The sequence below is a fragment of the Oryctolagus cuniculus genome, chromosome 12 (assembly GCF_051225735.1).
Source record: "Oryctolagus cuniculus isolate XC-2025 breed Fujian yellow rabbit chromosome 12, ASM5122573v1, whole genome shotgun sequence".
Lineage (NCBI taxonomy): Eukaryota > Metazoa > Chordata > Mammalia > Lagomorpha > Leporidae > Oryctolagus > Oryctolagus cuniculus.
Window position 1 is genome coordinate 10,296,396 of NC_142878.1, and position 27,383 is coordinate 10,323,778.

The 27,383-nt window shown below is 59.5% G+C and overlaps 1 protein-coding gene across 6 annotated transcripts in view; it reads left to right on the plus strand.

Moving 5' to 3' along the window:
* LRRK1 (leucine rich repeat kinase 1) overlaps nt 1-27,383 on the plus strand; it is a 134,587-nt gene that overhangs the window by 100,709 nt on the left and 6,495 nt on the right. For 5 of the 6 annotated variants that reach the window (XM_089311165.1, XM_089311166.1, XM_089311167.1 and 2 more), the window contains 11 exons: nt 5,043-5,214; nt 7,436-7,602; nt 8,275-8,414; nt 9,993-10,242; nt 13,524-13,690; nt 16,050-16,247; nt 16,788-17,065; nt 19,027-19,221; nt 19,858-20,009; nt 25,746-25,863; nt 26,818-26,934. In XM_089311165.1, coding sequence (XP_089167291.1) covers nt 5,043-5,214; nt 7,436-7,602; nt 8,275-8,414; nt 9,993-10,242; nt 13,524-13,690; nt 16,050-16,247; nt 16,788-17,065; nt 19,027-19,221; nt 19,858-20,009; nt 25,746-25,863; nt 26,818-26,934 — 1,954 coding nt within the window. Of the gene's footprint in view, nt 1-5,042; nt 5,215-7,435; nt 7,603-8,274; nt 8,415-9,992; nt 10,243-13,523; nt 13,691-16,049; nt 16,248-16,787; nt 17,066-19,026; nt 19,222-19,857; nt 20,010-25,745; nt 25,864-26,817; nt 26,935-27,383 lie in introns of those variants that run through there. The other variant, XM_089311169.1, reaches the window with a different exon arrangement.

Consider the following 27,383-nt stretch of genomic DNA (forward strand, 5'->3'; position numbering starts at 1 on the left):
CTGGGCGGCTAGCCGCAGGTCACCGAAGACAGGCACGAATTAACATCAGTAAAGCTTCCCCACAATGCAACAATTAGGAGGCTTGGATTCGGTCTGCCTGATTTAAGGCGGTAAGCGCCAGCAAAGCTCGACCAGAGTATGAGCTGCAGGTCACCGAAGATAGGCACGAACCAACACTAATAAGTCTCCCCCACAATAAGGCAATGAGAAGGCTTGGATTCGGTTTGCCTGATAGGTTTTGTAAACACCTGCAGGCAGTTCTAGCAGAGCAGAGCATGCGCTGCAGGGCACCGAACACAGGCACGCATCAGCGCCTAAAAACCTCCTCACAATGGCGAAGAGAGGACCCGGATTCGGTTTTCCTGATTGATAGGACTTGTAAGAGCCTGTGGCAACTCTAGCAAGTAGAGCAGAGTGTGTGCCGCGGGACACCGAAGACAGGCGCGTATCAACGCTAAAAAATAAAAAGAAAGGGGGATCTGTGGGGAGCAATCCGGACTAGACTGTTACTCGAATTAGGACTTATTCTATGCATCTGCTCTCCCACAATATGGCGCTGGGAGAGAAGTAAACAGCTTTCGCACAGCTGCCTCCAGTTCAACCAATTAACTGTAGGACTTGCTCCTGATTGGAGAGCAGCGTACTCGGCGTGTGGGCAGCCGAGTTGGGATTGGCGGAGGAGGACTATAAAGGAGGAGAGAAACGGCATGCACGGGGAACATCTATGGGGAACATCTAAGGGAACCCGTGCAGCCCCCGAGAGAACCGGCCGGCGGTGTGCCGCTCCCCTGCGGAAGTGGGGAATGTGGCCAGGGGGAACTGCCCTTCCACGGAGGTGGAAGGGATAGTAGCCAACCCGGGAAGAACCAGCAGCAAACCCGGGGAGGGCCGAGCAGACGAAAGAACAGCGCAGGGTCCTGTGTTGCTCCTCCACGAAGACGGGGAGCGACAATTTCTAAGATTTTAGTCTTCTGTAACTTATTGAGATTTATTTTATGGGTCAATATATAATCTTTCTTGGTGAAAGCCCAAAGTGCACATGTGTGTATGCATGTATGTGTGTGTGTTTGTACATGTGTATATGTGTGTATGTATAGGTGTGTAAGTATGTGTATGTAAATATGTGTATTGTAAGTATGTGTGTATGGGTAATTATGTGTATGTGTGTACGTGTGTATGTGTATCCATGTGTATATGTTTGAGTATATGTGTATGTGTGTACATGTGTGTATGCGTGTGTGCGTGTGTATATGTGTAAGTATATGTGTGAGTGTATATGTGTGTACATGTGTGAGTGTGTGCATGTTCTCTAGTGTGGCCAGATAGTGACAGTCCTGTTCGAATCCTCTATGTCTTCCTCATTTATTTTCTCCTATTCATTCCCCCATTACTAAGAAGCATTAAAGTATCTAACTGTGTCAGTGCATTATGTCTTTCTCCAGTTCTGTCCACTTTGTATCCATGTATTTTGAAGTTATTGTTAATGATGTATACATCTATAATTGTCGTGTCTTGAATGAATTGTCTCTTTCATTATAAACTATCTATCTCTGGTAATATTCTCTTCTTAAAGTCTATTTGTCTGTTACTAAAATAGTAGCTCAGCTTCATTTTTTTTCTAACTGGGTTTTTTCCCCATCCTTTCATTAGCAGCTTATCTGGTTATTTATATTAAAAATGAATCTCTTGATGAAAATCCATTATCCAGTCCGACAATCTCTGCCTTTTAATAGAAATATTTAGTACATTTACATTTAGTGTAATTAATCATAAGGTTGGGTTGAAGCCTACCATCTTGCTATGTATTTTGAATATGTACATTCTATTTTTGTTACTCTGAATTCTTTCCTGCCCTCTTTTGAGTTAAGAAAAGAATTTTTTTAGTATTTTCATTCTTTTGGCTGTTTAGCCACATCTCTTGGTGTTATAATTGATGGTTAATCTAGGATTAGAATAAGTGTCTTAATTTATCAGTGGCGTAATGTTGACTTCTTCCCACTCTTCCCAGGCTGCATCTTCCTGAGCAGCTGAGCTGAGAAACCAACCCTCCCCCCCTCACCGGGGTGGGGCCCCCGAGAGGGCTGCAGGGAGTTGGGAGGGGGGGAGATGCAGGGACCAGGTCTCAGGCAGCCGCCTGTCCCTGGGCAATGCTCGGACCTCAGCCAGCTCAGCACTCAGGGCCTTCCCACCCCAGCCCGAGTCGTCCAGTTCCTGAGCTTGGTGCTAGCATTGGCCATGAAGAGTTCATAGTCACAGTTGCCTGTTCTCTCAGCCCTGGAAGCCCCAGGGGGATGCTCACTAGCGACGTTTGGGGAGCTGGCCCCACTCTTGGCCTCCTTGTCCGCGTCTCAGCCTCCCGGGGGCCGTCCCTGAGTCCCTCTGCCTGAGGCCGTCCTCTGCTTTCTGCAGGGCCTTGGGGCCAAGGGAGATCTCATGCCCCATGGGGGCCAGAAGGAAGGAAGCCCCAGGAGGAATTCAGGATTCCGTGGCCCTCGCACCACACCATGGGGTGTCCTTGGCTTTGGTCCAAGAAAAGCTCCAGGTGTGGGTTTACAGCATTGTCACATCTGACAATTTTATGGTTATTTTATCAGCAAGTTAGAGGGGACACTGCTAACAGTAACTGGCTTTCTACATTCTGTATCCAAGACAGATACATATACTTGTCATAGGAAGGCATTTCATAAGGTTCAGGAAAAATGGAATAAAAAGACAAGTGTATTCCAGTGCAAAAAAAAAAATTATTTCCGTGGAAACAAAGGATTGTTGCAAAGCTCATGGAAAATGTGTATTATGAAGCAACTGTGAATGAATTTTTAACGATATTGCACTGGAATAGGCCCACCTTTTAATTCCAGTTTTGTGAGCTTTTCTGAAGTCCCCGTGTGTGCGCATCGGTGACTGAAGAGCAGAGGTAGGCAGCTCACGGCAGGTCCTCGCGATCACGGTGGGCAGCGGGTGGAGCGCACTGCTGGGGAGCGCACTGCGCTTTATCCTCGTCCCTGGAGTGGAGGCAGGACCCCACCTGCGGGCATGCAGCGGCTGTGAGGACTGAGTAGGAGGGCGCACGTCACGTGTTTAGAACAGCGTCTCCGAGAGGCTGTCAGACACTTGTTGCTGTGGTTGCTCCTTTGTCGTGTGAAGTACCCGCAGAGGCCGGTCTGTGTCTGTACAAGGTCATGAACAGGGGGCTGTGTTCCATCCTAGCACAGGTGCAAACAGCTCCCTTGTGCCCTGGGTGAGTCTGGCTCCTTGCAGCCTAAGCTTGCATAAGGTCAGCGGTGCTGCTCCCACCATCGAATCACTGCCGACGATGCCCTGGCTGCCCCGTCAGAGCTGGCTCTTCCACCTGCGTGCAGTCTGGGGCATGACCCTCCCCTCCCCACCCCACCCCACCCCCGCCGCACCCTGCCCAGGGGCCCTGAGCACACAGCGCCTATCCACACATCCGTGTGGGCAGCGCAAGCTCCCGGGCTCCCGGCAGACCCCACTGTCTGAGGAGGCCCTGGGGAGGGCGCCGAGCAGGTGGAGAAACGCAGGATTTTAGGAAGTTGGGGATTAAAGCAGGTTGCTAGGCTGGAGAGAGCTGGGGGTGGGGGAGGAGGCAGTGTCCCTTCCCCCAAGCCCTGAAGGAAAGGACCCAGTGCCTCACCCCCTGTGCAGGGCTACCTGCCTGCCCTGAGACATGGTGCCCTCTCGCTTCCCCATGTACTCAAGAACAGGGCACACAGGTCAAAGCCAGGATCCGTGCATGGTTGTCCACGGTAACCACGGAGGATCACTTCCAGGACTGCCTGCAGGTCCCGCAGCCCACGGTGCTCAAGTCCCTGCCGTAGAATGGCCTTGTGTCTGTGTGCAATCTACGCACGTTCTCCTTACCCCCAGGTCTCACAATACGCAACACAACACGAATGCCACGTAAATAATGCTTGGACCGTATTGCCCAAGGAACAGTGGCAAGACAAAAATCCGGATGTGTTCAATACAGGTGCAGTTTTTCCTTCAAGTTTTTAATCCAAGGTTGGTTAAATCCCTAGATAAGAAATCCATAGAGGCCAGCACCATGGCTCACTAGGCGAATCCCCCGCCTGCGGCACTGGTACTCCGGGTTCTAGTCCTGGTCGGGGCGCCGATTCTGTCCTGGTTGCTCCTCTTCCAGTCCAGCTCTCTGCTGTGGTCCGGGAGGGCAGTGGAGGATGGCCCAAGTGCTTGGGCCCTGTGCCCACATGGGAGACCAGGAGAAGCACCTGGCTCCTGGCTTCAGATCGGTGCAGCACGCCAGCCGTAGTGGCCATTTGGGGGATGAAAAGAAAGAAATATGTAGATTTGGAGGGCCAAGGATGTACTACTTCATGGGATCCTCTTCCAGAATGTACTACAATGTACTACATCCAGGCCTTTCCTGGACTGCCATGGATTTGTTTCCAGGGGATTAGAAGGGCTGAAGGTAAATTCTTTAACAATGAGTCCAGGCACTGCCCGTGGCCACCCCACAGCTCCCGGCGCCCAGACAGGGCTGGCTTCCAGGCACACTCTGGGAGGGACCACCGTGACACCAGCCATGAGTGCCTCCCTAACCCAGCGACGCAGGGTTTTTACGACCAAGCGCAGCCTCGTAAAACATCCCCCTCTTTTGCGCAAAGCAGCCTCGGTCTGACTTGCAAGGCGGTCGTGTGTTCTCAGCCGGCCAAGAACACCAGATGGCCCCAAGGGTCAACGACATCGCCCTGAGCCCCGCCGGCTTCGCCCTCGGGACTGTGCAGCCATGTTGTGTGTCCGCCAGCCAAGGTCAACCGAAGGGAACCTGAGCCCCACCCGTGGTGGGACTGCCCACGCCCGTCTCCCCTCAGCCTTGTCCCAGCCTCTGTCCTAGGAGCCTGGATCACGCAGGCCCTGCATCCGTCTCCATTTCCCTCTGGATCGGCATTCTCAGCCATGGATGAGCCTCTCTGAGAGCAGAACTGGGGGGCCCGCGAGGAGGGCGGGGGTCCGGGCCGGGGGCTCAGCCTCGTGCGTCCTCAGTGGGCCTCGATGTCTTTCAGCTACCTGCTGCCGCACCTGCTTCCCGCCAAGCCCGGCCTGGACACCCACGGCATGCGGCACCCCGCGGCCAACACCATCCAGAGGGTGTTCAAGATGAGCTTCGTGCCTGTCGGCTTCTGGCAGAGGTTTATAGCGCGGATGTTGATCAGCTTGGCCGAGATGGACCTGCAGGTAAACACGGCCTCTGTGCCGGGGAGGCGGCTTGGGGGAGACACGGCCTTGCCCGCTCAAGCTGCTTCCCCTGGGTGACACCACCAACCCAGGCCCAGGCCGCAAGCCCAGCACAGACCCTTGCAGCCTTCCTGGGCCCCCCGAGATCAGTAGCCTTGGCTGAGGCAGAACCCCCCTTTCGGAGAGAACGCCTCATCGTCACCCACCTCCACCTCGACTTGCCTAGAGCGTGTTCCCACAGCACGCCCAGGGCTTCTGACTCGGTGGGTGGGGCTGGGGCCGAGGACTGGCACTTCTGACCGGCTCCCCGGGACGCCGATGGCCCCGCCACCACACTTGGGGAACCTGACTTTAGAAGCTGGGATCAGGCTGTACACCCCACTCACTGGGCCAGGGGAGAGGGCCCCAGTTCTGGCAGACACACACCACCCCCAGAGCACCCCGATCAGAACACCTGGGTGTGGCTCCCGGTGGGGAGCAGTCCCTGCTGTCAGTCGGCATCCATTTCCTACAACAGTTGACTACTGCGTGGTTCTCCGTGGGGTTCCCAGAGCAGCAGCGCCTCGTCCGGGAACACAGGGAAATGCAGATCCTCAGCCCCCCCACCCCACCCCAGTGCAGAAGTCCATCTAGAACTCGGGGTGGGGGGAGCCTAGACATCTGCTCCCATGAGCGCCCACCCCCGAGGTCCCTTATGCACTCTGTGGTTTACATCAACCCTGGCTGTGGAGTCCTTGACATTGAACTCTGCGTGAGTTTGCTTTTCCTACCTTCTAATTAGAAGACCCTCATTGGGTTATATAACTCCTTGGCTCCAGAAAGATGTTCTTTGATCTTCCTATTTTATTCAAACAGCAAGAAAAATAAAGGCAAGAACCCAGAAAGCCCAGGCGGGGGGCTGGGGGAGTTTGTAGCACCGGGAGGGCGTGCAGCAGGCTCTGCGCCCCCCCTCCCACCCCCGCTCTGCCTTTGAACTCCACTTCCCACTGGGTCCAAGTGGGAGGCCAGAACACCAGCACTGTCGTCGCTGGCGTGGGGCGCAGCTGGCTAGGAGAGGAGTCCTGTTGGAATTCAGATGGGTGAGCTGACCGGGAGAGGGGGAGTGGGAAGCTTAGCTCATCGCTCATCAAAGGCGTCCCTGTCCCAGGGGCACGAAACAGGCCTGGTGCGCTCTGAGCCCAGCTGCTCCCGTGCGACGGGCTCGGTGGTTTGCAAAGTGATTCCTCCCCGTGGATCCTGAGCCATGCCATCCGCTGTGACCCTGTGACCCTGTGACCCTGTGACCCAACAGCCCTGCTGCTCAGCATCCAAACTCAGGAGATAGTGGCCGGCCAGAGGCCACTGTGCACCGTGCTCGTGTGCAACACAGCCTAACGGAGGGAGCAAGTGCTTGGAACCAACTTAAACGTCCAAGAGAAGGGAATGGTTCCGGACATTACTGTACTTAGTACAAATAGAAAATTTTGGAAAAATAAATCTGTGGGTTTTTAATGACAAAAGATAAGTGGTAGCTCTTTTCCCCCAAAGACTTATTTATTTATTTGAAAGACTTACAGAGGGAGAGGGGGAGACAGAGTGTGAGAGAGAGGTCTTCCATCTGCTGGTTCACTCCGCAGGTGGCCGTAATGGCCAGTGCTGGGCCAGGCCAAAGCCAGGAGCCGGGAGCTTCATCCAGGCCTCCCAGGTGGATGCAGGAACCCACGCACCTGGGCCGTCTTCCACTGCTTTTCCCAGACCATTAGCAGGGCACTGGATCAGAAGTGGAGCTGCAGGCAGAGGCCTAATCTGCTATCCCACAACACAGACCCCATAAGTGGTGTTTTTAAAAACATAGAAAACTAGAAGTCCAGTCTGGTCACAGCTGGTTTCTAAACATATGGAGAAAGAATAAAAAACCTTGGAATAATGGACGCCAGCATCCTGCTAGCCTCCGTGTGGTGTTACACGGCTGCTTTATTTTCTCCCGTATGTTCTTCTCTTTTCCACGTTGTGTAGCATCAAGTTTTGCTTGTAAACTCGGGGAGGGAAAATGTTTGGAGTTCTGACCATTTGGGAGGCTCTGGGGACATGTGTAGCCCCGGCCCGGGAGTGCAGGGAGAGGAAGCCACGCGGGAGCCGGCAGGGAGGTGGCAGGTGCCGCCGGGGACGGGGGAGCTGGGCCGGCCAGGCCCCCGGAGCTCTGCACAGGGCCGGCGAGCAGGCGCTTTCCTCTGCCCCTCAGCTCTTTGAAAACAAGAAGAACAACACCAAAAGCCGGAACCGGAAGGTCACCATTTACAGCTTCACGGGAAACCAGAGGAACCGCTGCAGCACGTTCCGGGTGCGCCGCAACCAGACCATCTACTGGCAGGAGGGGCTCCTGGTCACGTTCGACGGGGGCTACCTCAGGTAGGAGCTGGCCGAAGCGCACCTGCCCTGGGAGGCGCGGCCCCCCCTCGCCGGGCATCCAGGGTTCTGCTCCCGAGAGGGGCCCGTGTGGTACCCACCCCCCACCCCTGCAACCATCCTCCCCCATCCTGCACACAGGTGGGGAGGGTGAGGGCCAAGCTGGCCGCCCCAGCCCAGGACCAGAGCGGCGGGAGAGGGGGCTGAGCGCCTGGGCACCTGCCCTGGACACACGGGTGGAGCCTGCAGGGGCTTTGCTGCCCCCCAGCCCACCCCTTGTTCCGAGAGTAGGAGCCAAGCGGGCTGGGGGTCGTAGGGGGCGGCGCTCAGACTCCCCCCCCACCACCACCACCACCCTTGCCCCATGACCTGACAAGACACCCACCTGGCGCCCTGTGCCTGGTGTTTTTAAGACACAGACATGAAGTCTGTCCAGCGGGTTTAGTGAATGAGAGCACACGCGACTGTTTGATATTTACGGTGTGTTTTTAAAAACTGTCCTTAGCTCTGTGAGGAGCGGAGAGGAGAAGGGGAGGTCACTCCCCAGGGGGCCTGCGCTGCGCCCCGCCAAGCTCTCTGTGAGCCCACGGACGCAGAGTGGGCAGGAGGGTCCTCCCTGGAGGCAGGGTGGTCTTCCCCCGGGTCCACAGCCCCTTCCTGCCTCCTGATTTTCAGCGTGGAATCCTCCGATGTGAACTGGAAAAAGAAAAAAAGCGGAGGCATAAAGATCATCTGCCAGTCGGAGATGCGGGACTTCTCGGCCATGGCCTTCATCACCGACCACGTCAACTCCCTCATCGATCAGTGGTTTCCCGGTGAGAGGGCGGGAGGCGGGGCTGCCTCCGTGGGCAAGCGGAAATCCCAGTGGGATTCAGCTCGCGCATCGGGGCCGAGGCCTCCAGGCTGTGCGCGGTGGGGGTGGGGAGAGACGGCACAGGGCCCCACACGTGGTCCAAGACAGCGCTCACGGGCAGCCTGCGTGGGTCTTGTTTACTCAGTGAGGACAGTGGCGGGGCCTGGGGAGCTGCCGAGGGAGACGGACCCCCTGTGCAGGGGCACGGAGGGAGGGGCGCCCCAGCTGCCCGCCCCCCCATCCCGGCGCGGATCAAACCACCCACGCGGCCTTCTCAGATCCTTCAGGTCACGCACAGTCTTCCTTGAGAGTTCGCCCAAAGAAAACACTTTTTGAAGTGAGGCTACTCAGAGAACTGTTTTGCTGCTGGGTTGGAGACGACCCCCAGCGCGGCCTGCAGGGAGGAGGCGGCAGGCAAGGGCGGACAGGCAGCTGTGCAGAGGAGGCCTCGCTGGTGGAGAGTGGGTTTGGGACCCCAGCCCAGCCCCTGCGGCCAGCCGCCTCCCCTGCACGCTCTCCTGCAACCCAGGGGAGCGCCAAGGACGGTGCTCAAGGAAGAGAGGTGGAACTCTCCCCACACACCAGGGCCTGGCTTCCCTTGGAGCTTGGGCCCTGCAGGGACCGGTAGGGAGGGGAAACCAAGGCTTAGAAAGGGCCCCTGGGATATTGCAGTCCAGTGTGTGTGTTGTGGCCATCTGGGGGCATCTGGCCATCCAGTGGGGGGTACATCGGACTCTTCTGAACACTTGTCTGGCGTCCCCCCAAGCCAAGGTCCCCAAACAGCAGGTGCGGGGGAGCTGGATAGGTGAGCCTGTTAGACAGCCGACTGAGACAGGAAGGACCTAGCTGAGCACCTCCAGACAGGGCCTGGCAGAGCCAGCAGCAGCAGCCAGCTGCCCAGAGCCCCCGCCAGCCCCTTCCACGTGGGCCTAAGATGTCAGGCGTGCCCCCCTCCTAACCTGCCAAAGCAGATGCTTGGCCGGCCAGCGGGCACCGCCGTGGGCAGCCCAGAGGGCGGGCATTCCTTTGCATCTCCCGGCAGAGGCGTGCAAGTCAAGTGCCTCCTGTCCAGGTCCCGTGTCCAGCAACTGGCTTTACCTGTCAGAATCGCTACCCGCTTCTCCCCTGCCCTTCCACAGGGCGTTGGAGTGGCTGCAGGCCTTTCGTTTCTGATCTTAAGAACGGTTCCTGATGCGTTGGCGGTGGTTGGGCTTTGGAGGGTAGCTCAGCCCCAGCCCACAGAGCCGTGCTAGGGCCCAGCCATGCAGGTGGGAGTGAGGACCACTCACCCAACTGCTGTCCCTCCTCGGCCACCGGGCGGCTCCCAGGGGCCTCCCGCCTCCTCCAGGCGCACGTTTTTGAGGACTGGTCACAGTCCCCAGAAAGCACCCGCGTGTGATGCTGTGTTCCATCCCCTTGGGCCCGGGTGTAGACAGACAGACCCCCGGCCGAGAGAGCCTGCCTGGCCCGAGGTGCCGGAGCCGCTGGGGGCCCTGCAGCTGCCTCACGCTGGGCCGTCTCCTGCTCTGGCCCCATTTAGCCCTGACGGCCACAGAAAGTGACGGGACCCCACTCATGGAGCAGTGTGTGCCCTGCCCGGTCTGTGCCACGTCCTGGGCCCAGCACCCAGACCCCAGCGAGCGGTCGGAGGGCGTGCAGTACTTCGACATGGAAGACTGCGTGCTGGCGGCCATCGAGCGGGACTTCATCGCCTGCCCCCGACACCCGGACGTCCCCGTGCCGCTGCAGGAGCTGGTCCCCGAGCTATTCATGACCGACTTCCCAGCCAGGTAGGCGCCGGCGGCCCCTCCCAGGACACAGGTGCCGGCCCTGGGCTGTGCAGGGGTGATCGCCCACCTTGGGGCCGAGCCACTGCTTCCCACCGAACCTCAGGGACTCCCAGGCAGCAGGGCAAGGCAGCCTGCGGGGGCCACTGACTTCCTGCTTTTGAGGCCCGAGAGGCCCCGCTGGGCAAAGCACTTGGCAGGGGACGCCGTGCTGGGCTCCTGCGCCTTCTTCCCCGCTCCCCAGCGAGAGCCTTCTTGCTAATGCGGCCCCAGCCTTCGGCTCCCACAGTCCCTGTCTACCCAGCGCGGCGTAGCAGCCCCTAAGGCCGAGCAGGACCGCCTGACTCCATTCTGAGAGTGGCCTGCGTCCACACCAGCCAGCAGGGAGATCTGAGAGTCTACGGGAGGGAACAGGAGATGTCTTCTGCCCTGTCATCCAGCAGGAAACGGCCACAGAGTCTCCCCGGGAAGACACTGTGGCTGACGAGAGCTGGGCTGATCCCCTGGGGACAGTGTGACGTCACTGGGTCCCAGCATTTTGGAGTCATAAAGTCCTGGTGTGTTGACTCATTCAGGGGAAGGCTGGGTGTCTGCTTTCTTTCAGGAAAATTACAATTTTTTTGTTTTGGTAAGAATATGAGGAGGCTTCAAAGAGTTGTTGGAAAATGGAATTAAAAGGCAAGTTTAGGGGTAGGCGATTGGCCTCGAGGTTGACGCCCATGTCCAACATCCGAGACCCTGGGTTCCATGCCTGGCTCCAGCTTCCCGCTCACGCACACCCTGGGAGGCAGCAGCGACGGCTCCAGCGCTTAGATCCCTGCCACCCGTGTGGGAGACCTGGATTGCGTCCCCGGCTCCCGGCTTTGGCCTGGCCCCGCCCCTGCTGTTGCAAGCATTGGAAGAGTGAACCAGGTGGTGGGAGCTCACTCTCTCTCTCTCTCTCTGTGTCCCTCAAATGTAAAACACATATATTATACATACTAATAGATTATACCAATTATATCTTGTGTATTAGCATATTACATGTTATATATTAATATATATTATTTGGTGCAAAATTTTTTTAATGCACACTAGGTGTCTTCAAATAGTTTGTAGAAAGTCTGTGCTGTGTGAAACTTTTGCATGGATTTCAAGAATTTTTTGTACCCACGTACTTGTCTTTTAATTCCATTTTCCTGCAAACAGCCTGACGTCCCCTTGTATCTGTTCTCATTTCCCCAAATGGCTCCAAGCGGGTGACCGCTGCCCCGTGCTGCAGCAGGACCGGGGCCCAGGAGGTGTGGGAGGTGGCTCCTGCACGGCTGCGTTCCTCCCGTGGTTCTTCACAGTTTCTCCAGAGGCTGCACTGGGGCGGACAGTGAACACCACTCCTGCAAAGCGCCTTGCCCTCCCTGCCGCGTCGCCAGCTTGAGGGTCCCCAGTGTGAGTGAACGAGGCAGCCCAGGTGCTCCCGAGGTGCTAGGTTGTCCTTTCTGAGCGGAGGCCTTGCTGCGCTGCCTGTCTCAGCCGGGAGGCCCCAGCTGAGCCTGGGCTGAGGGCTGTGCTGGTGGGACACGAAAGACCAGCTCTCGCCCTGCTTGGGTCGAGTCCCAGGCCAGGGCATAGTCTTGAAACGAAGTTACCTGGCAGAGAGTCGGCACCGCGGACCGGATCCCCAGCAGAGCATAGGTGCCAGGAGCCCACTAGGGTGCAGGCACCACACCCCCTGGCCCGGGGTTTGCTGGCAGAGCGCCGCCCTGTGGCTGCTACAAGTAGTGCACTTGCCAAGGCTGCAGGAGTCCTAGCAGGTGCCCCCAGGGCCTCGCCAAGCCCCTCCTCCCGGTTCCCCCTGCCCATCCAAGGTGGCCCAGCGCACCACGCTTCCCAAGCAGCTGGATTTGGTGGGCACTAGGGAAACAGCCCCAGCACACCCCCAAGGGCTGCAGTGAGCGTGGAGGGTGAAATCTACCAAGTCTGGAAGGCATGGGAACTGCTGCTTCTCTAGGGCTGGGGGTCCCGGGGGCCAGCAGGGCTCAACTGGAGGCTGCACCTGCCCCGGACTGGGAGGCACCCGGGCTGGGGTGCCGATGAGGAAGCCCAGGGGGCCCCGAAGCCTGGGGGCATCAGCCTGACTTGCCCCTTACCCTCTGCTCCCCTCCTCGCTCCCTCCCCCCTTCTTTGTTTCACACGGCACCCTTTCTCCTCACGGTTCTTCCAGAACCGGGAAGCAGGGTCAGAGTAGCGTGCTGAGGAGCCAGAGATCCGGGAAGGGGGGACACGAGGGCACCCACGGAGGCCTGAGCCCCACATGCCACTCGGGGCGCCCCCAAGGCTCTAATCCTGCCAAGGGTCTGCCTCTCTGATGCTTAGAGGCGCTGGACTGTCCTCTGGACCCCTGAGGCCTGGCTGCTTAGGTGAAGGCCTCCAGATCTGCAGAGAAGGCCAAGGTGACCCAGAGACACTGGCAGTATTTCCAAAGGCCCAGCAGAAATCTCGCCTTTATTTTTTTTTAAGATTTATTTATTTGTTTGTTTATTGGAGAGGCAAAATTATAGACAGAGAGAGGGAGACACAGAGGGAGAGGTCTTCCATCCGCTGGTTCACTCCCCAAATGGCCGCAACGGCCAGAGCTGGGCTGATCCAAAGCCAGGAGCCAGGAGCTTCCTCTGGGTCTCCCACGCGGGTGCAGGGGCCCAGCCACTTGGGCCATCTTCCACTGCTTTCCCAGGCCATAGCAGAGAGCTGGCTCGGAAGTGGAGCAGCCGGGATTCAGACCCGTGCCCCTCTGAGATGCCTGTGCCACAGGTGGAAGCTTAACCTACAGTGCTGGCTCCAGGAATCTCCCCTTTAGCTGGGATTAGAACCCAAACCAGCACGGGGGGCTCAGCCCCTGTGCCCGGGCGACATCTGTGGGGGCACTGCTTGGTGGTTCAGACTGTCTTTGCGTAATGAAGAGAAATGGGGAAACAGCCAAGCTCTGTGGTTTGTCTGATGGGTGCCTGCTCTCCAAGCCAAAATCCTTGTGAGGGAGACATCCCAAGGGCTCCTCATTCGACGCCACCCGGTAGAGGCTTCACCGGGGGCAGGTGTCACCTGCGTCTCAGAGGCCTCGCTGTCCTGAGCCCACTTGGTGGAGGAGGAGGCTAGGGGTTGGCAAGGCTGGGCACAGGTCTGTCCAAGCTCCCAGATGGCCTTGAGCCATGCATGCATCCGCCCCGTGGGGACCAGCGGCCCAGCCCGGGTTCCCTCCACCTCCCGGGGCTGGGTGGGCCTGGCCTGAGCCCGCGCTGTGTGTGCGGCAGGCTCTTCTTGGAGAACAGCGAGCTGGTGCACAGTGAGGACGAAGGCAGCACCCTGGGCCAAGGCGGCAGTGGCACCGTCATCTACCGGGCCCAGTACCAGGGCCAGCCCGTGGCCGTGAAGCGATTCCAGATCAAGAAGTTCAAAAACTTCGCCAACGCCCCAGCAGGTAACCGAGGCCCTGGCCCAGCGCCCTTGGAATGCAGACGCGTGCTTCCCCCGTCCCACCTCTGTATCACCTCGGGGCCACGCGTGCATGTGGGGCAGGGGAGGGGAGGTGGGTGGGTGGGGCCAGTGTGGACCCCAGGAAGCCCCTGCTGTTTGCCCAGTGCACTGGGAGACAGGCTGGAGGGCCAGGCCGAGCCTGGAACCTGTGCCTGGAAACTTCCCTGCTGTGTAGACGTGGAACTGTCCTTACCATTTCCATCTCGGTGCCAGCGCAGGCCTGGCGCACACCTGGCCTCGGGGGGCCCCGTACCTGCAGGACCCCTCGTAGTAGCCATTGCGGTGACAGGTAGGAGGGGAGGTGTCCCTGGAGCTCCTCCCACCCCTCACGCCCCAGAGGCAGGTGCTCCCTCTTCCCTTGGCACACACAGGCCCTGGGTCTCGTGGGGCTGAGGGACGCTCCCCACCTCGTGGCACCTGCCACCAACATGCCGTGGCCTTTTCCACGGCTGGAGCAGAAAGCCACATACCAGGTGATTTCTGAGAAGGAGCAAAGCGTCTGGCTCTCGGTTCTGGAGCTTTGGAAACCCCAGAGCGTGGTGCTGGCACCTGTGGGGCCCTCGTGCCATGGTGGAAGGAGACAGGGCAACCGAGCAGGAGAACCAGGGGCTAAGAAGGGGGCGGAACTTGCTGTCCTGACAGGCCCCTCATGACAGCTGCAGCAAGAGGCGGATCCCTGCCCTCACAGCCGTATCTCCTCCCTGAAGGCCCAGCCCCCAGCACTGTTGCCTTGGGGCTGAGGTTTCCAGTGCACGGATTTCAGACCTGGCTGCATGCGGGAGCCAGCCCGTGTGGGTGCGAGAGGCCTCCTGGCTCACTGCCTGGCACAGGGTGGTCGTCTTGGGGGTCATGAAGGTGGTCTATAGCCTTGGCACAAGATTCAGGACTGTGGGAAAATGTGAAGAAAACAGAGGGGAAAGGGAGACAGAATCGTCCTCGTCTGACAGGTGTGCGACTTCCGGGCAGATCTAAGGCTCTGACGACAGCTGTCAGCCAGGGAGAGCATCCGATGCGGCCAGAGGTAGCACAGCCCCGGGATTCGGCAGCCTTCCTGCACGGGGCAGGGGCCCTTGGAAGTTGTCCTGTGTTGTAGCAATGAAAGTCAGCCCCGTATCACCATCCGAATCCCAAAAGGTGTTTCGTGTGCGTAGCTTGACTGACTGTGAAATGAGAAAAGTCCAAGACCAAGAAAAGTCTGCAGTGGAAGACAAGGGAGGTGTTGTCATGACTGATAAATCCACCCGCATTAAGGCCAGGAGTGGGCCAGGCCTGGCAGCAGGTGTGTGGGGGCAGGTAGCTGGCCTCAGCAGAGAGCGTGTCTCAGGTTAGAAGGGCGCCAGGTGGAGATTTGGGTCTGACTTCGTATCACAGTCAAAAGTACTTAATGGGTTAAATGCCAACTTTTAAAAAAAAAAAAAGTTTACACTTGAAACGCAGCGGCCAGCACACCTGTGGACCTGCGGTCCATGCCTTCTGCTCGCCATGGTTGATGGTTTCCCTGCTGTCTGAGCCCCTGTGACCCCCACTACTGAAATGTCGCCGTGGCGGTGGGGAGGGCCAGCACACAGAGGACAGGCAGGGCCCAGCTGCGGCCTTTGTGTGCTGGGTGGAGCCTGGTGGGCGTCGCCCTGACCCCTCCAGGCACTCGGCAGGCGCCCCTCACATAGGGGCTGAATTTCGAGGGTGTTGGGGGAAGGTTCCGGTGTAGGACTGGAAGTGGCCCTCCTCTGCTTGCCACAGGCGGGGGCCACGGCCAGTTTTCTCTCTGGCTGACGAGGGGTGGTGACAGTTTCCGCTAAGGACCAAGGTGACCAGCAGAGACGAAAGCCCCCACAAGCCTGATGGTGCCGAACCAGGAGCCGTGGGGGACGCCAGACAGAGCTCCTGCGCCGGGCTCTGGGCAGAATGAGATGCAAGGGGGACCCTCGGGTGGCAGCAGCTGGGTGCGAGGGCTGTGAGAGCCACGTCTGGGTGACAAGAGTGGGGACACCTGGCGCTCCCCCGCCTCCACCCCGAGGGCCGGCGGGTGCAGGAAGTGGGACTGCTGGAAGCGACAGGGCCACACTTAGCACTTGAGGAGGAGGGGACTTGATGCAACCCCACAGGGACGGCCTTTGGGGCCGCATTCTTGGTGCCGGCTTTGCATGCCCTGTGTTCCTTAAAAGCAAATCTTGCCCCGGCCCAGCCCCCAGGCTCCCAAGAGACAGGGCCCCCGTCGCTCTGGGGTCCATCTGGCCAGGCCTCGGGCGCTCTGGACTCGGGGTGCCCGGCGGAGTGCTGACGGCCGTGCTGTGCCCCGGCAGACACCATGCTGAGGCACCTGCGCGCCATGGACGCCATGAAGAACTTCTCGGAGTTCCGGCAGGAAGCCAGCATGCTGCACGCCCTGCAGCACCCCTGCATCGTGTCGCTCATCGGCATCAGCATCCACCCGCTCTGCTTCGCGCTGGAGCTCGCCCCGCTGAGCAGCCTCAACACGCTGCTGTCGGAGAACGCCAGAGGTGCCGCCCCTGGGGCGCGGGGGGCGGGGCCGCCGCGGGTGCAGGCGTTGAGCCCACCCGTGCGTGGGGCAAGGCACCGACCAGCTCTAACCACGGAGGGGTCGCACTGGCAGGGCTGCAGGAGCGCAGGCGTGGAGACAGGGAGAACTGGGTCAGAAGTCACTTAACTGTCCGTCTGTAAGGTGGGGCTGGGACAGAGCACAGAAGGGGGATTGAGCAGTGCATGAAAAGGAGGTCTGGGTGGTGCAGGGAAGGGCGTGGCTTGGGGCAGCGTGGGCTGGTGGGAGCCGCCCACGGGATGGCCAGGGCTGTTGCACTGGGGGCTGTGCCGCTGCAGAACAGGCTGGGAGGCAGCGGGCAGGCAGCGAGGTGGGACTGACAAACCTCAGCTCCTCCTTGCCAACGCGGCCTCGCCCGACGTCAGTGGGACACAACGTTTCTGGGGAGAGAGAGGAGGGAAGAATGGGAGACAGTTGCTGGAATGATGCTCTTCCCAAAATATTGATAACGTAGGAAACCATTCCTCTACTTCTGTGCCAGACTCTTCCTTCATGCCCCTCGGACACATGCTCACCCAGAAAATAGCCTACCAGATCGCCTCCGGCCTGGCCTACCTGCACAAGAAGAACATCATCTTCTGCGACCTCAAGTCGGACAACATCCTGGTGTGGTCCCTGGACGTCAAGGAGCACGTCAACATCAAGCTGTCCGACTACGGCATCTCGCGCCAGTCCTTCCACGAGGGCGCCCTGGGCGTGGAGGGCACCCCCGGCTACCAGGCCCCGGAGATCAGGCCTCGCATCGTGTACGACGAGAAGGTACCCGCCTGCCCGGGCCAGCCCCCCGTGCGGGGGCCCGGGGCCTGTCCGGGGCCAGCCAGGCAGTCCCGATGGCACCTGCGGCTCCTGGCTCAGTATCCCCCGAGCCCCTACTCCCTCTCCCACACTCAGGGAGGGAGGCACTGGCTCCAACCCGAAAGGCTCAGGGCCCCGTGTCCAACTGCCTGTGACGAGGTGGACTTCTCCTTAGCTTCCGAGTTTTCACGCCTTGATGCACAGACAGCGGAGAGGCTGCCGACAGGTCACCAAGAGTCCAGGACAGAAGTGGGTCTCGACTGGGTCCCGACTCACAGTCTGATGTGCAAAGTGGGGACAGAGGACCAGCCCACAGGCGGTGGCCAAATCCAGTGCCCAGCCAGATCAGACTGGATTCCGGCAGGACGGCCGTGGCCTCCCCAGGCCACGGCTCAGGGGCCACCTTCTACCCTGAGGGCTGCTTGGTGGATGCAGACACAGGACTCATCCCACCGAGTGTCCACTGTTGCATCTCGTGCCAGCCTGGTGGTGAATCACCCAGAGGGGAAGTTCCCCTTGTCTGTAATTCCTTGCTCTTAGGTGATGTTCGGGTGGGCCATTGGCTAGTGGCTTTAAGAAGAGCCTCACGGTGGGTGGGTCACCTCGGCACCTGTGGCATTAAGGCCAAGTCAGAGCAACGAAGGCGGGAGCCGCTCGGCAGCAGGTGACTCAGGCAAGGCGTTCACCTGGAGGCTGAGATGATCTAGAGGGACCGTCGCTGTGGCATCGTGGGTTACAGCCCTGGCCTGCAGTGCCGGCATCCCATATGGGGTCCGGTTCGAGTCCTGGCTGCTCCTCTTCTGATCCAGCTCTCTGCTGTGGCCTGGGAAGGCAGTGGAGGATGGCCCAAGTCCTGGGGGCCCTGCACTTATGTGGAAGACCTGGAGGAAGCTCCTGCCCTCAGGTTGGCGCAGCTCCAGCCATTGTGGCCGCTTGGGGAGTGACCCAGTAGATGAAAGACCTCTCTCTCCCCAACTCTTTCAAAGTGAATAAAATAAATCTTAAAAAAAAAAAAAAAAAAAAAAAGAGGATCCTGGAGCAGTGGGATCAGTGTAGCAGTTCAGTGCAGCCATACCAGAGTGCAGAGGTGCAAGTCCCAGCTCCACTCCTGATCCAGCTTCCTGCTAACGTCCAAGTGAGGCATCAGGTGCTGGCTCAAATGCTTGGGCCCCCACCACCCACGTGGGAGCCCCAGATGAAGTCCCTGGCTCCTGGCTCCTGGCTCCCGACTTCTGCCTGGCTCCTAAAGGCATTTGGGGAGTGAACCAGCTCTCTCTGTCTCATTGCCTTTCAAATCAATAGAATGCGTTTAAAAAAATCTTTTTAAAGCTTTTAAGATTGTAATAGGAACATTCACATTAAGAATTCTCAGGTGTTTCCCAGCCACTATCCTACTGGAAAGTTACTTCTTGACCCTTAAAGAGGCCTAGTACAATCTCCCTGGGGCTCTCATATCTTTGTGATGGCTAAAGTTAGGGCAGACAACACCACAATGCAGGAGACCCCCGTTCTTATGAGCTGCAGACACGGCTCCCCTAGCACCGAGCCTGCTACGCTGAGGGTCTGTGTTCTGATACGCATGGGTGAGGACCACAGTGTCCTTGCAGCCCTCAGTCAGTGACTGACAGCAAGGCCTCGGTGTGTGTTTATTGGATGGATGGACGGACGGACGGGCGGACGGATGGACAAAGAGAAAGAAGGAGGGGGAAAAGGGTGGACAAGTGGACAGGACAGGTGGTGAGGTGGTTGGCTGAGGGGTTGGACAGAGAGGGGTGGATGACTGGGGTATGTACTGAAGATGCTGTCCCTCTGGGCAGGATCCGTGTTGACCTGGTCTAATTGCGTCTCCCGCCTCTCCCCACCCCAGAGCCAGCTTGTGGAAGCCGCTGGGCCCGGGGACCTGACGTGGTTACCTCTCTGCCCAGGTAGACATGTTCTCCTACGGCATGGTGCTGTATGAGCTGCTGTCCGGACAGCGCCCCGCACTGGGCCACCACCAGCTCCAGATCGCCAAGAAGCTGTCCAAGGGCATCCGCCCAGTGCTGGGGCAGCCCGAGGAAGTCCAGTTCCACCGGCTGCAGGCGCTCATGATGGAATGCTGGGACACGAAGCCTGAGAAGGTAGCCGGGGCGCTGGGGGGCGGAAGGTCCTGCCTGCCCCCCTTTGCCGGGGACAGCCGGGCTACCCCTGCTTGTCACTCCTCCTGCAGGGAGACGCCGACTGCCCCAGTGCGTCCGCTCTCGTCTTTGTGGGTGTGTCCGTCTCTGGAAGAATGAGCTTCCTCCCCTTTCCTGCCCAGTCTTTGGTTCTTTTCCTCACGCACACAAAGTGTGGTGACCCCAGCCAGCCCCTGAGTCCCTGCGCAAGGGCCCGGGAAGGAAGTGTCCCTCTGCGAAGGGACACTCTGGGGAGCAGCAGGCTCAGACCACTGAGTGGGAGCCGGGTTTCCTTCTCGGCTGCCTGTTTGTGTCTGGAGGACGCCGATAGTTTCAGGGTTACAACTTGTTCATTAAATCAGAGCTGGCTTGAGGGGCTGGCGGCAGACGTCTTCCCAGGGAGGTACGGCCTTGGCCATGGACATCTGACCACTGAGGTCGAGTCGGCATGGCCGACGGTGACCTGAGTCCCCGATGTGTTTGTCTCTGGAATCCAGCATTTGGTCCCGTCCTGCTGGAGACAGCGATCTCATGGGCTGAGTCAGTGCTGACGTGGCCACCCGTGGCCTTGCTCATGCCCCTGTGGCCTCTCCCCCTCAGCGACCGCTGGCCGTGTCGGTGGTGAGCCAGATGAAGGACCCCACGTTCGCCACGTTCATGTACATGCTGCCTTGCGGGAAGCAGTCGGCCTTCTTCTCATCCCAGGGCCAGGAGTACACCGTGGTGTTCTGGGACGGGACCGAGGAGTCCAGGTAACCCCGGCCCACCCGCGCCCCTGGGCAGAGAGAGGGACACAGGCCCAAGGGTGCCTACGCCACGTTGTTCGGTGAACGCTGGGGGCCAAAGCCTGGTCTGCATCCACGCAGGAGAGAGGGAGGGAGAAAAGCGAGTCCACACGTGCAGGCGTGCAGCGTGCATGGCTCTGTGGGTACGAGAAGCAGAGGGGCTAAGATGCAGGTTAGGGCGCCCGTGTCCCACGTCAGAGGGCCGGAGTCCAGTCCCCAGCTTCCTGCTGATGCAGACCCCAGGAGGCTGCAGGTGCCGGCTTCCTGCCACCCGTGTGGGAGACCTGGATTGAGTTCCTGGTCCCAGTTCTGGCCTCAGCCCAGCCTCAGCCATCGTTAGGGTACTTGGGGAGTGAACCAGTGGATGGGAGTATGGCTTGCTTGTTCTCCCTCTCCCTCTCCCTCTCCCTCTCCCTCTCCCTCTCCCTCTCCCTCTCCCTCTCCCTCTCCCTCTCCCTCTCCCTCTCCCTCCCCTCCCCCCTCCCCTCTCCCTTCCCTCCCCCTCCCTCTCCTTCTCCCCCCACCCCGTCACAAATAGAAAAGGAAACAGAAGAAGCCAGCAAGGGGGTGGGACTTCCAAGGGCGTCGGAGGAGCCCGGGTGTGTTAAAGATGAAGCTCCGAGCAGTTGCTGGGCACTCTGGTCCGTGACACGGGGCGGGGGGGGGGGGGGGGGTCCTTGGAGTGACGTTGCCGTGCTGGGGGGGGGGGGGCCAGAAGCAGGAATGGTGTCCCCTGAAAGAAGGTTTGTGGGCAGCGCCTGCTATTGGAGTCAGTTTGTCCCAGGGAAGTGGAAGGGAGCGGGGAGGGTGGGAGAGGGCGTGGATATTCAGGGAGAGAAGCGGAGACGCCCAGCGCAGGGAGGGCCCGGGTGTCCGCAGGGCAGCAGCGCAGCCGCCCCGGGCTGCAGGCTGTGCATGGGCAGAGAGGCCGTCAGTCTGGCTCTGCCTCTTGGCTGCGGCGTGTCCTGCCACCCCAGCCCACTCCCCAGCGTGGGGGAGACAACAGGTGGCTTTAGGAGAGAGGGGGGCCGTTGTGCATTAGCAGGGATCTGGATCAGAATCAGAGCAGCCAGGACTCCGAGTGGCCCTTGGATACGCCATGCCAGCATCCCAGGCAGCACAACGCCAGCCCCCTAGTTCCACTTCCGGTTCCAGCTTCCTGCTAGCGCACAGCGAGGGCTGGAGATGGCTCAGGAAGCTGGCTCCCTGCCGCCCCCATGGGAGACCTGGGTGGGGTCAGGCTCCCGGCTCCAGCTGGGCCCAGCTCTGCTTATCGCAGGCATGTAGAGAGTGAACCAGCAAACGGAAGATCTCTGTCTCCAAGCCTCTCTCCCTCTCCCCCCTCCCCCTCTCTCCCTCTCTCCCTCTCTCCACCTCTCCACCTCTATCTCTGATTATCTTTCAAATAAAGAAATATTTTGAGAACCCCGTGGAGGTTAGGGTATGAGGAGAAGTGAGTGGGAAGCGTGCCAGGTGGTGGTAGCAGATCCGTCACACGGAGTAGCTGGGCACTTAGTAGCAAAGACAGGGCCTGGGGTGTGATGAGCGGGTGGCTGGGGCAGCGTGGGGGACAAGCACTGAGGACAAGCAGGTGGTCCTGGGAGAGGCCGGTGTGTTGGAAAGATGGCGGCAGAGCCTGAAGTCCCACCAGGTCACCACCTTGGTCGCACCTGCAGCCTGCCCTCTCCCGCACGCCGGGAGTGATGGCTCACAGGCACGTGAGCATCTTAGGGAACCGCTCGTCTCCACACAGCCCTAGTGGCCTACGTTGGCAGGTGCCAATGCAATACGGCTCCGCCGAAGCAACCTGCAGGCACAGTGAGGTCGGTGGAAGGGACTTGGCCGTCTCCCTCCGGTCCGACTTGGGGAGATCTGTGTTGGATTTGGTGCCGCGGGCACTGTGGGTTCTGTCTCGGGCTCGCTGTAAGGAACAAAGCCCCGCGGAAAGAAGCCCCACAAAGTACAGCCACATGGTGCCCCCTGAGGTGGTTCCAGGACCCCCTGAGGATGCCAGAATGTGGAGACGCCCAGGTCCTGGATGGAAAATGCCAGGACCCGGGCCCCTCCTGCTGGACATGTTAACTCCTCTCTAGACGACTCAGCGCGCCGGACACAGCGCCACTGCTGTGTCCATAGTTGTGCCGCATTGTTCGGGGAGCGATGACAAGAAATGAAAGCCTGGACGTGTTCAGTACAGATGCAGTTTTTCAAAAATAATCTCTACCCCTGCTGGGTTGAATACGTGTGGGTAGGACTGCATCCCTGGCTGCTGGTTCGAATCCACCTGTGCGGAGAAGGTGAGAGAGACAGCTGCAGACAGGACTAGCCCTCACCCCAGAGCACTCGTGCCCCTTGGTGGGTAGGGGCGGTGCCCTGGTCGAATGTACCCATGGGGGGAGTCTGGGCGGGGTTCAGTGCACCTGACGCCCTCTGGAAGGTGTCCATGGCGCCTCCACATGCAGCTCGGTGCATACGTGTTCTCACGCTGTCTCCTCCATGCTGAGGGAGACAGGTGCATCGTGGGAAAGCAGGAGTGCAAGGGGGCGGAGTTAGAGTGCAGGGCTAGAGAGAAAAGCTGCAGGGAACCATCCAGCTCTCTGTGGTTCTCTGCCTGACTCCCTGCCCGTCCCACACCGCCTGGACACAGAGCCTGCAGACCCAGAGGGCTGCAGGATCCTCCCTCCGGGGCACCTGCTGGGGGTGACATGGAAAGCAGAGCCTTCGCAGCAAGCACACACTTGGCCGCTGCCTCGCTGCTGTTACGTGAGATTCTGCCGTGGCTGTGGGGTGAAGTCTATGAGCGATCGCGACGCTGACGTTGGAAGCCACGGTTTTCAGCCTGGGCTACAGTGAAAGAGATGCAAAGCAGAAGCAAAGCCCTGTGGTGCTGAATCAAAAGCGGATGGACTTTGAGGACACGAAACGCCTGCCTCCTAGCCCTGCCCACCGCAGAGCCCTAGAAACCAGGGTCAGCCCAGCACCAGTGCGCACCCCAGGAGCTAGAGGGTGGGAGTCGGGGCTCAGCCCAGAAACAGCTGACCCCAGGTGTGGGGCAGGATGGGGGCTGGAACATCCGACACACGCAGAACATAGGACACAGAACATCTGACATGCGGAACACGTGACACACAGAACATGTAACACGGAACATCTCACATGCAGACCATCTAACACAGACCATGTAACACAGCACATCTGACACTCAGAGAACATCTGACATACAGAAACATCCAACACAAAGAACATTTGTACGTAGAACACATGGCATGCAGAACATATGACATGCAGAACACATGACGTGCAGAACATATGACGTGCAGAACATATGATATGCAGAACATATGACATGCAGAACACATGGCATGCAGAACATATGATGTGCAGAACACATGGCCCAAAACATCTGACACATAGAACATGTGACACATAGAACGTGTGACACACAGAACGTGTGACACACCCATCAGACTCCTGAGGGGCGTTGGAAGAGGTTGGGAGCCGGCCTGCTCCTGCACATACTGATGGGCCCTGCTGCACCCACCTGGGGAGACTTTCTTTATCTTTTCAGTATTTTTTTTTTGACAATCAGAGTGGACAGTGAGAGAGAGAGACAGAGAGAAAGGTCTTCCTTTGCCGTTGGTTCACCCCCCAATGGCCGCTGTGGCCTGCGCACCACACCGATCAGGAGCCAGGTGCCTCTCCTGGTCTCCCATGCAGGTGCAGGGCCCAAGGACCTGGGCCACAGCAGAGAGCTGGACTGCAAGAGGAGCAACCGGGACAGAATCCGGCACCCCGACCGGGACTAGAACCCAGGATGCCGGCGCCACAGGCGGAGGATTAGCCTAGTGAGCCGCGGCACTGGCCCTTTTCAGTATTTTTTTATGAAAACAGAGAGAGAGGGAGAGGTATGTCTCCCAGTTGATGGTTTACTTCCCAAATGCCTGCGACAGCCAGGGCTGAAAACCAAAGTCAGGGCCTGCACCAGGGCTCACTAGGCTAATCCTCCACCTGCGGCGCCGGCACACCGGGTTCTAGTCCTAGTTGCCGCTCTTCCAGTCCAGCTCTCTGCTGTGGCCCAGGAGTGCAGTGGAGGATGGAAGATGGTCACTCCTGTAACCAGAACTCAATCCAGGTCTCCCACACAGGGAGCCAAGTAGTTAAACCACCACTGCTGCCTCCCAGGGCACATACCAGCAGGCAGCTAGACCAGCAGGGTAGCCAGGACTTGAACTGCCCGGCCCTGCTGGGGAGTGTGGAAGAAGCTTGGGGCACACTTGTACAGTGGTGAAGATGCTGCTCCGGGCGCCTGCACCCCACACTGAGTGCCTGGGCCTCAGCCCCAGCTCTGCCTCTGACCCAGATTCCTGCTAACGTGCACCCAGGCGGTGGCTCAAGTCCTCGGGTCCCTGCCACCCACGTGGGGAAACCAGACTGAGTCCCATGCTCCTGGCTTTGGTTTTCTCTTCCTTTCTCCCTTCCTCCCTCCCTCCCTTCCACAGGCAGAGTGGACAGTGAGAGAGAGAGTCAGAGAGAAAGGTCTTCCTTCCATTGGTTCACCCTCCAATGGCCGCTGTGGCCGGTGCACCACGCCGATCCAAAGCCAGGAGCCAGGTGCTTCTCCTGGTCTCCCATGCGGTGCAGGGCCCAAGGACCCTCCTTGGATGGTCACCTCAGGTGGTGGTGGCTTAACTGCTTGGCTCCCTGTTACCCGTGTGGGAAACCTGGATTGAGTTCTGGTTACAGGAGTGACTCAGCGAATGAGGGAATCCCTGACTGTCTGTCTGACTGTCTGTCTGTGTGTATCTCTATTTCTTTGCTTTTCAAATAAAGAAAAAGTATTAAAAAAAAAAATACCCCCAGCAGCCTGAAGAAGGACAAGCTCGTGGGGAGGGAGGGGCGTTCCGGCCAGAGCACGGGGGCAGGGACGCGGAGGAAGTGGAGGGGGCAGACGAGATGCACCGGAGTCGGGGGCGGGGGTGGGTGTGGGTGGGGAAGACAGGCAGAGGAACGGGATGTGCAGGGGCCAGAACTCCGCCTAGAGAGCAGAGGACTGCTTTTCTTTATGTCTTTCTATCTTTTCAATGTTTTTCAAAGGCAGCGCTGCTTAGAAAATCCTGGTTGTTTCCTCGGTGCGCAGGGGCGAGCCTGCAAGAGTAGACAGGGAGCACTTTGAAGAGCGCGTCCTTTGCTGGGAGCGCACTGTGTGTAGTCGCTCAGTGGTCCATGAGGACAGAGGTTCCAGCCTCTGATGACGGCAGCGGGAGTGCGGCAGCGAGAAGCCTCTCCACCCGCTTAGCTTAGTCTCGTGGGCTGGGAAAGACCTGTGCGGTCCGGGGTGCCGTGGCCAGCCCCTCCTGCTGTAGGCCGCGGCACAGAGCCACCGGGAGGTGCAGTGGGGCAGCCGGGCCTGGGGAGCAGCGGGAGGGCCGTGAGTGGTCTCCTGGGAGGAGTGTCCTTCCCACAGGGGCTCCTGTCCCACCACAGCTGTCACAGAGAGAGAGAGCCGAGTGTTCCCCTGGGCCGCCCTTTCTCTGCCTACAGTGTCACCCGGCAGACGGGACACTTGGCCGCCCAGTGCCGGTCCTGGATTCTCTCGGGGATGAAGGAGGCTGCAGCCGTGCCTCCTCCGGGGCTGTGAGGCCACAGCAGGGGGTGGGGGCGGCCCTGGCCCCCAGGGAACTGAGCCTCCGTTGCCCATCCTAGGAACTACACGGTGGTAAACACGGAGAAGGGCCTCCTGGAGGTACAGAGGATGCGCTGCGCAGGGCTGAGGCTGAGCTGTCAGCTGAAGGTGCAGAGCTCACTATGGACGGCCACCGAGGTACCCGCCTGTCGGGGGTCCGCACAGCGGCAGCCCCCGGGGCCGGGGCGGGCGGGCGGGTGGGGGTGGGGGGACACCCAGGCCAGCTCGACTTTCCCATACACCCCAGCCTATCCCGGGGAGGTGCCCGGAGCAAGGCCCTTGGCCACGTGAGGTAGTGGTGTGTCACCAGCGGCCCCTGCTCCTGCCCGCGCTGGCCCGCAGCCTGGATTCGGGCGCTCAGCCGGAGGGAAGCCCCGAAGGCCATGATGGGCCTGAGCTTCCTGGAGCGCCGGGGTCTGCACAGCAAGCCCACCCTGCGCTGTCCACCCCGGGACAGTTCCCGCGAGGCCCCAGACAGGACGACCCCAAAACAGATGCTCTGAAACTCCGGGTGGGGGGTGGGCTGCTGGGCCCCTGCAGGATGGCAGCGTGGTAGGGTAGCACTGGTCCGCGTCAGAAATCTCCCAGATGCTCAGCCCCTCGGCCTCTGCAGTCTCTGGGTTCAGAGTGCATCCGAAGGAGGGGACAGCACCCCACACTCGGGCACGCACAGGTCTGCTGGGTGCACCCCCCGCTGACGTGCAGGGAAGGCAAGAGGCAGGCGGACGCACCAGGCTCAGGTACATCCGCGTCCTGGTTAAGCCAGTCCACCTCATGCCCTCGGGGGCCTGGTGTGAGAAGCACAGGGAGGGGTGACCCCCTCTGTCCACACCACACAAGCAAGTGCCCACGGTAAACGCCAGAGCAGTTCTCTCTGGGGATGAGCAATGGGATGTTGTGTTTTTCTTCTTTGGAGTCTTCTGTGTTTCGAGAACTTTCTCCAAAGAATGGAACTATTCGTACCACCAACCAGGAAGCCTCGATGCTTGTTACTCTTCAAGGTGCAAAAAGGGTCCCCCCAAGTGAGCATGCCCCCCTAGGGAACGCCAGCTGCTTCCTGCCCGGGGCTCACAGGGCCTGTCTGCCTCCCAGGACCAGAAAATCTACATCTACAGCCTCAAGGGTATGTGCCCCTTAAGCGCACCCCAGCAAGCCTTGGACACCCCAGCTGTCGTCACCTGCTTGCTGGCGGTACCTGTCATTAAAAAGGTGAGGAGGTAAGGGGGAGGTGGGCATGCAGTCTGTGACCCCCACCCCTGCTCGGGTGGTGTGGGCTGGGGGAGGCAGATCCGCCTGGCGGCAGTGACCCTGCAGGGGCCGGGGCCCTCCCCAGTGTCTGCTGGTACACATAGTCAGCTTGGCACAGCAGTGCCTCCGCCTCTCACAGGTGAAATGCTTGTAGGTGCAGAAGGTGCAAGAGCGCAGTGTGTGTGTGTGTGTGTGTGCATGTGCGTGCCCTGCCCCTTCTGGCCGCTGTGGCCTCTGGAGGCTCATCCCACCTGCCTGGGCCAGAGCCTCCCCTTGGGCACTCGGTCACCAGGTCCTGGCAGGTCCCGCTCCCAACCCCTGTGGGCAGCCGACTGCCCCCTGTGCCTCAGCCTGCTCTCCAGTGCCCACTGTGGGCCCCAGACCCTGGTCCTGGCGTGCTCTCGTTCATC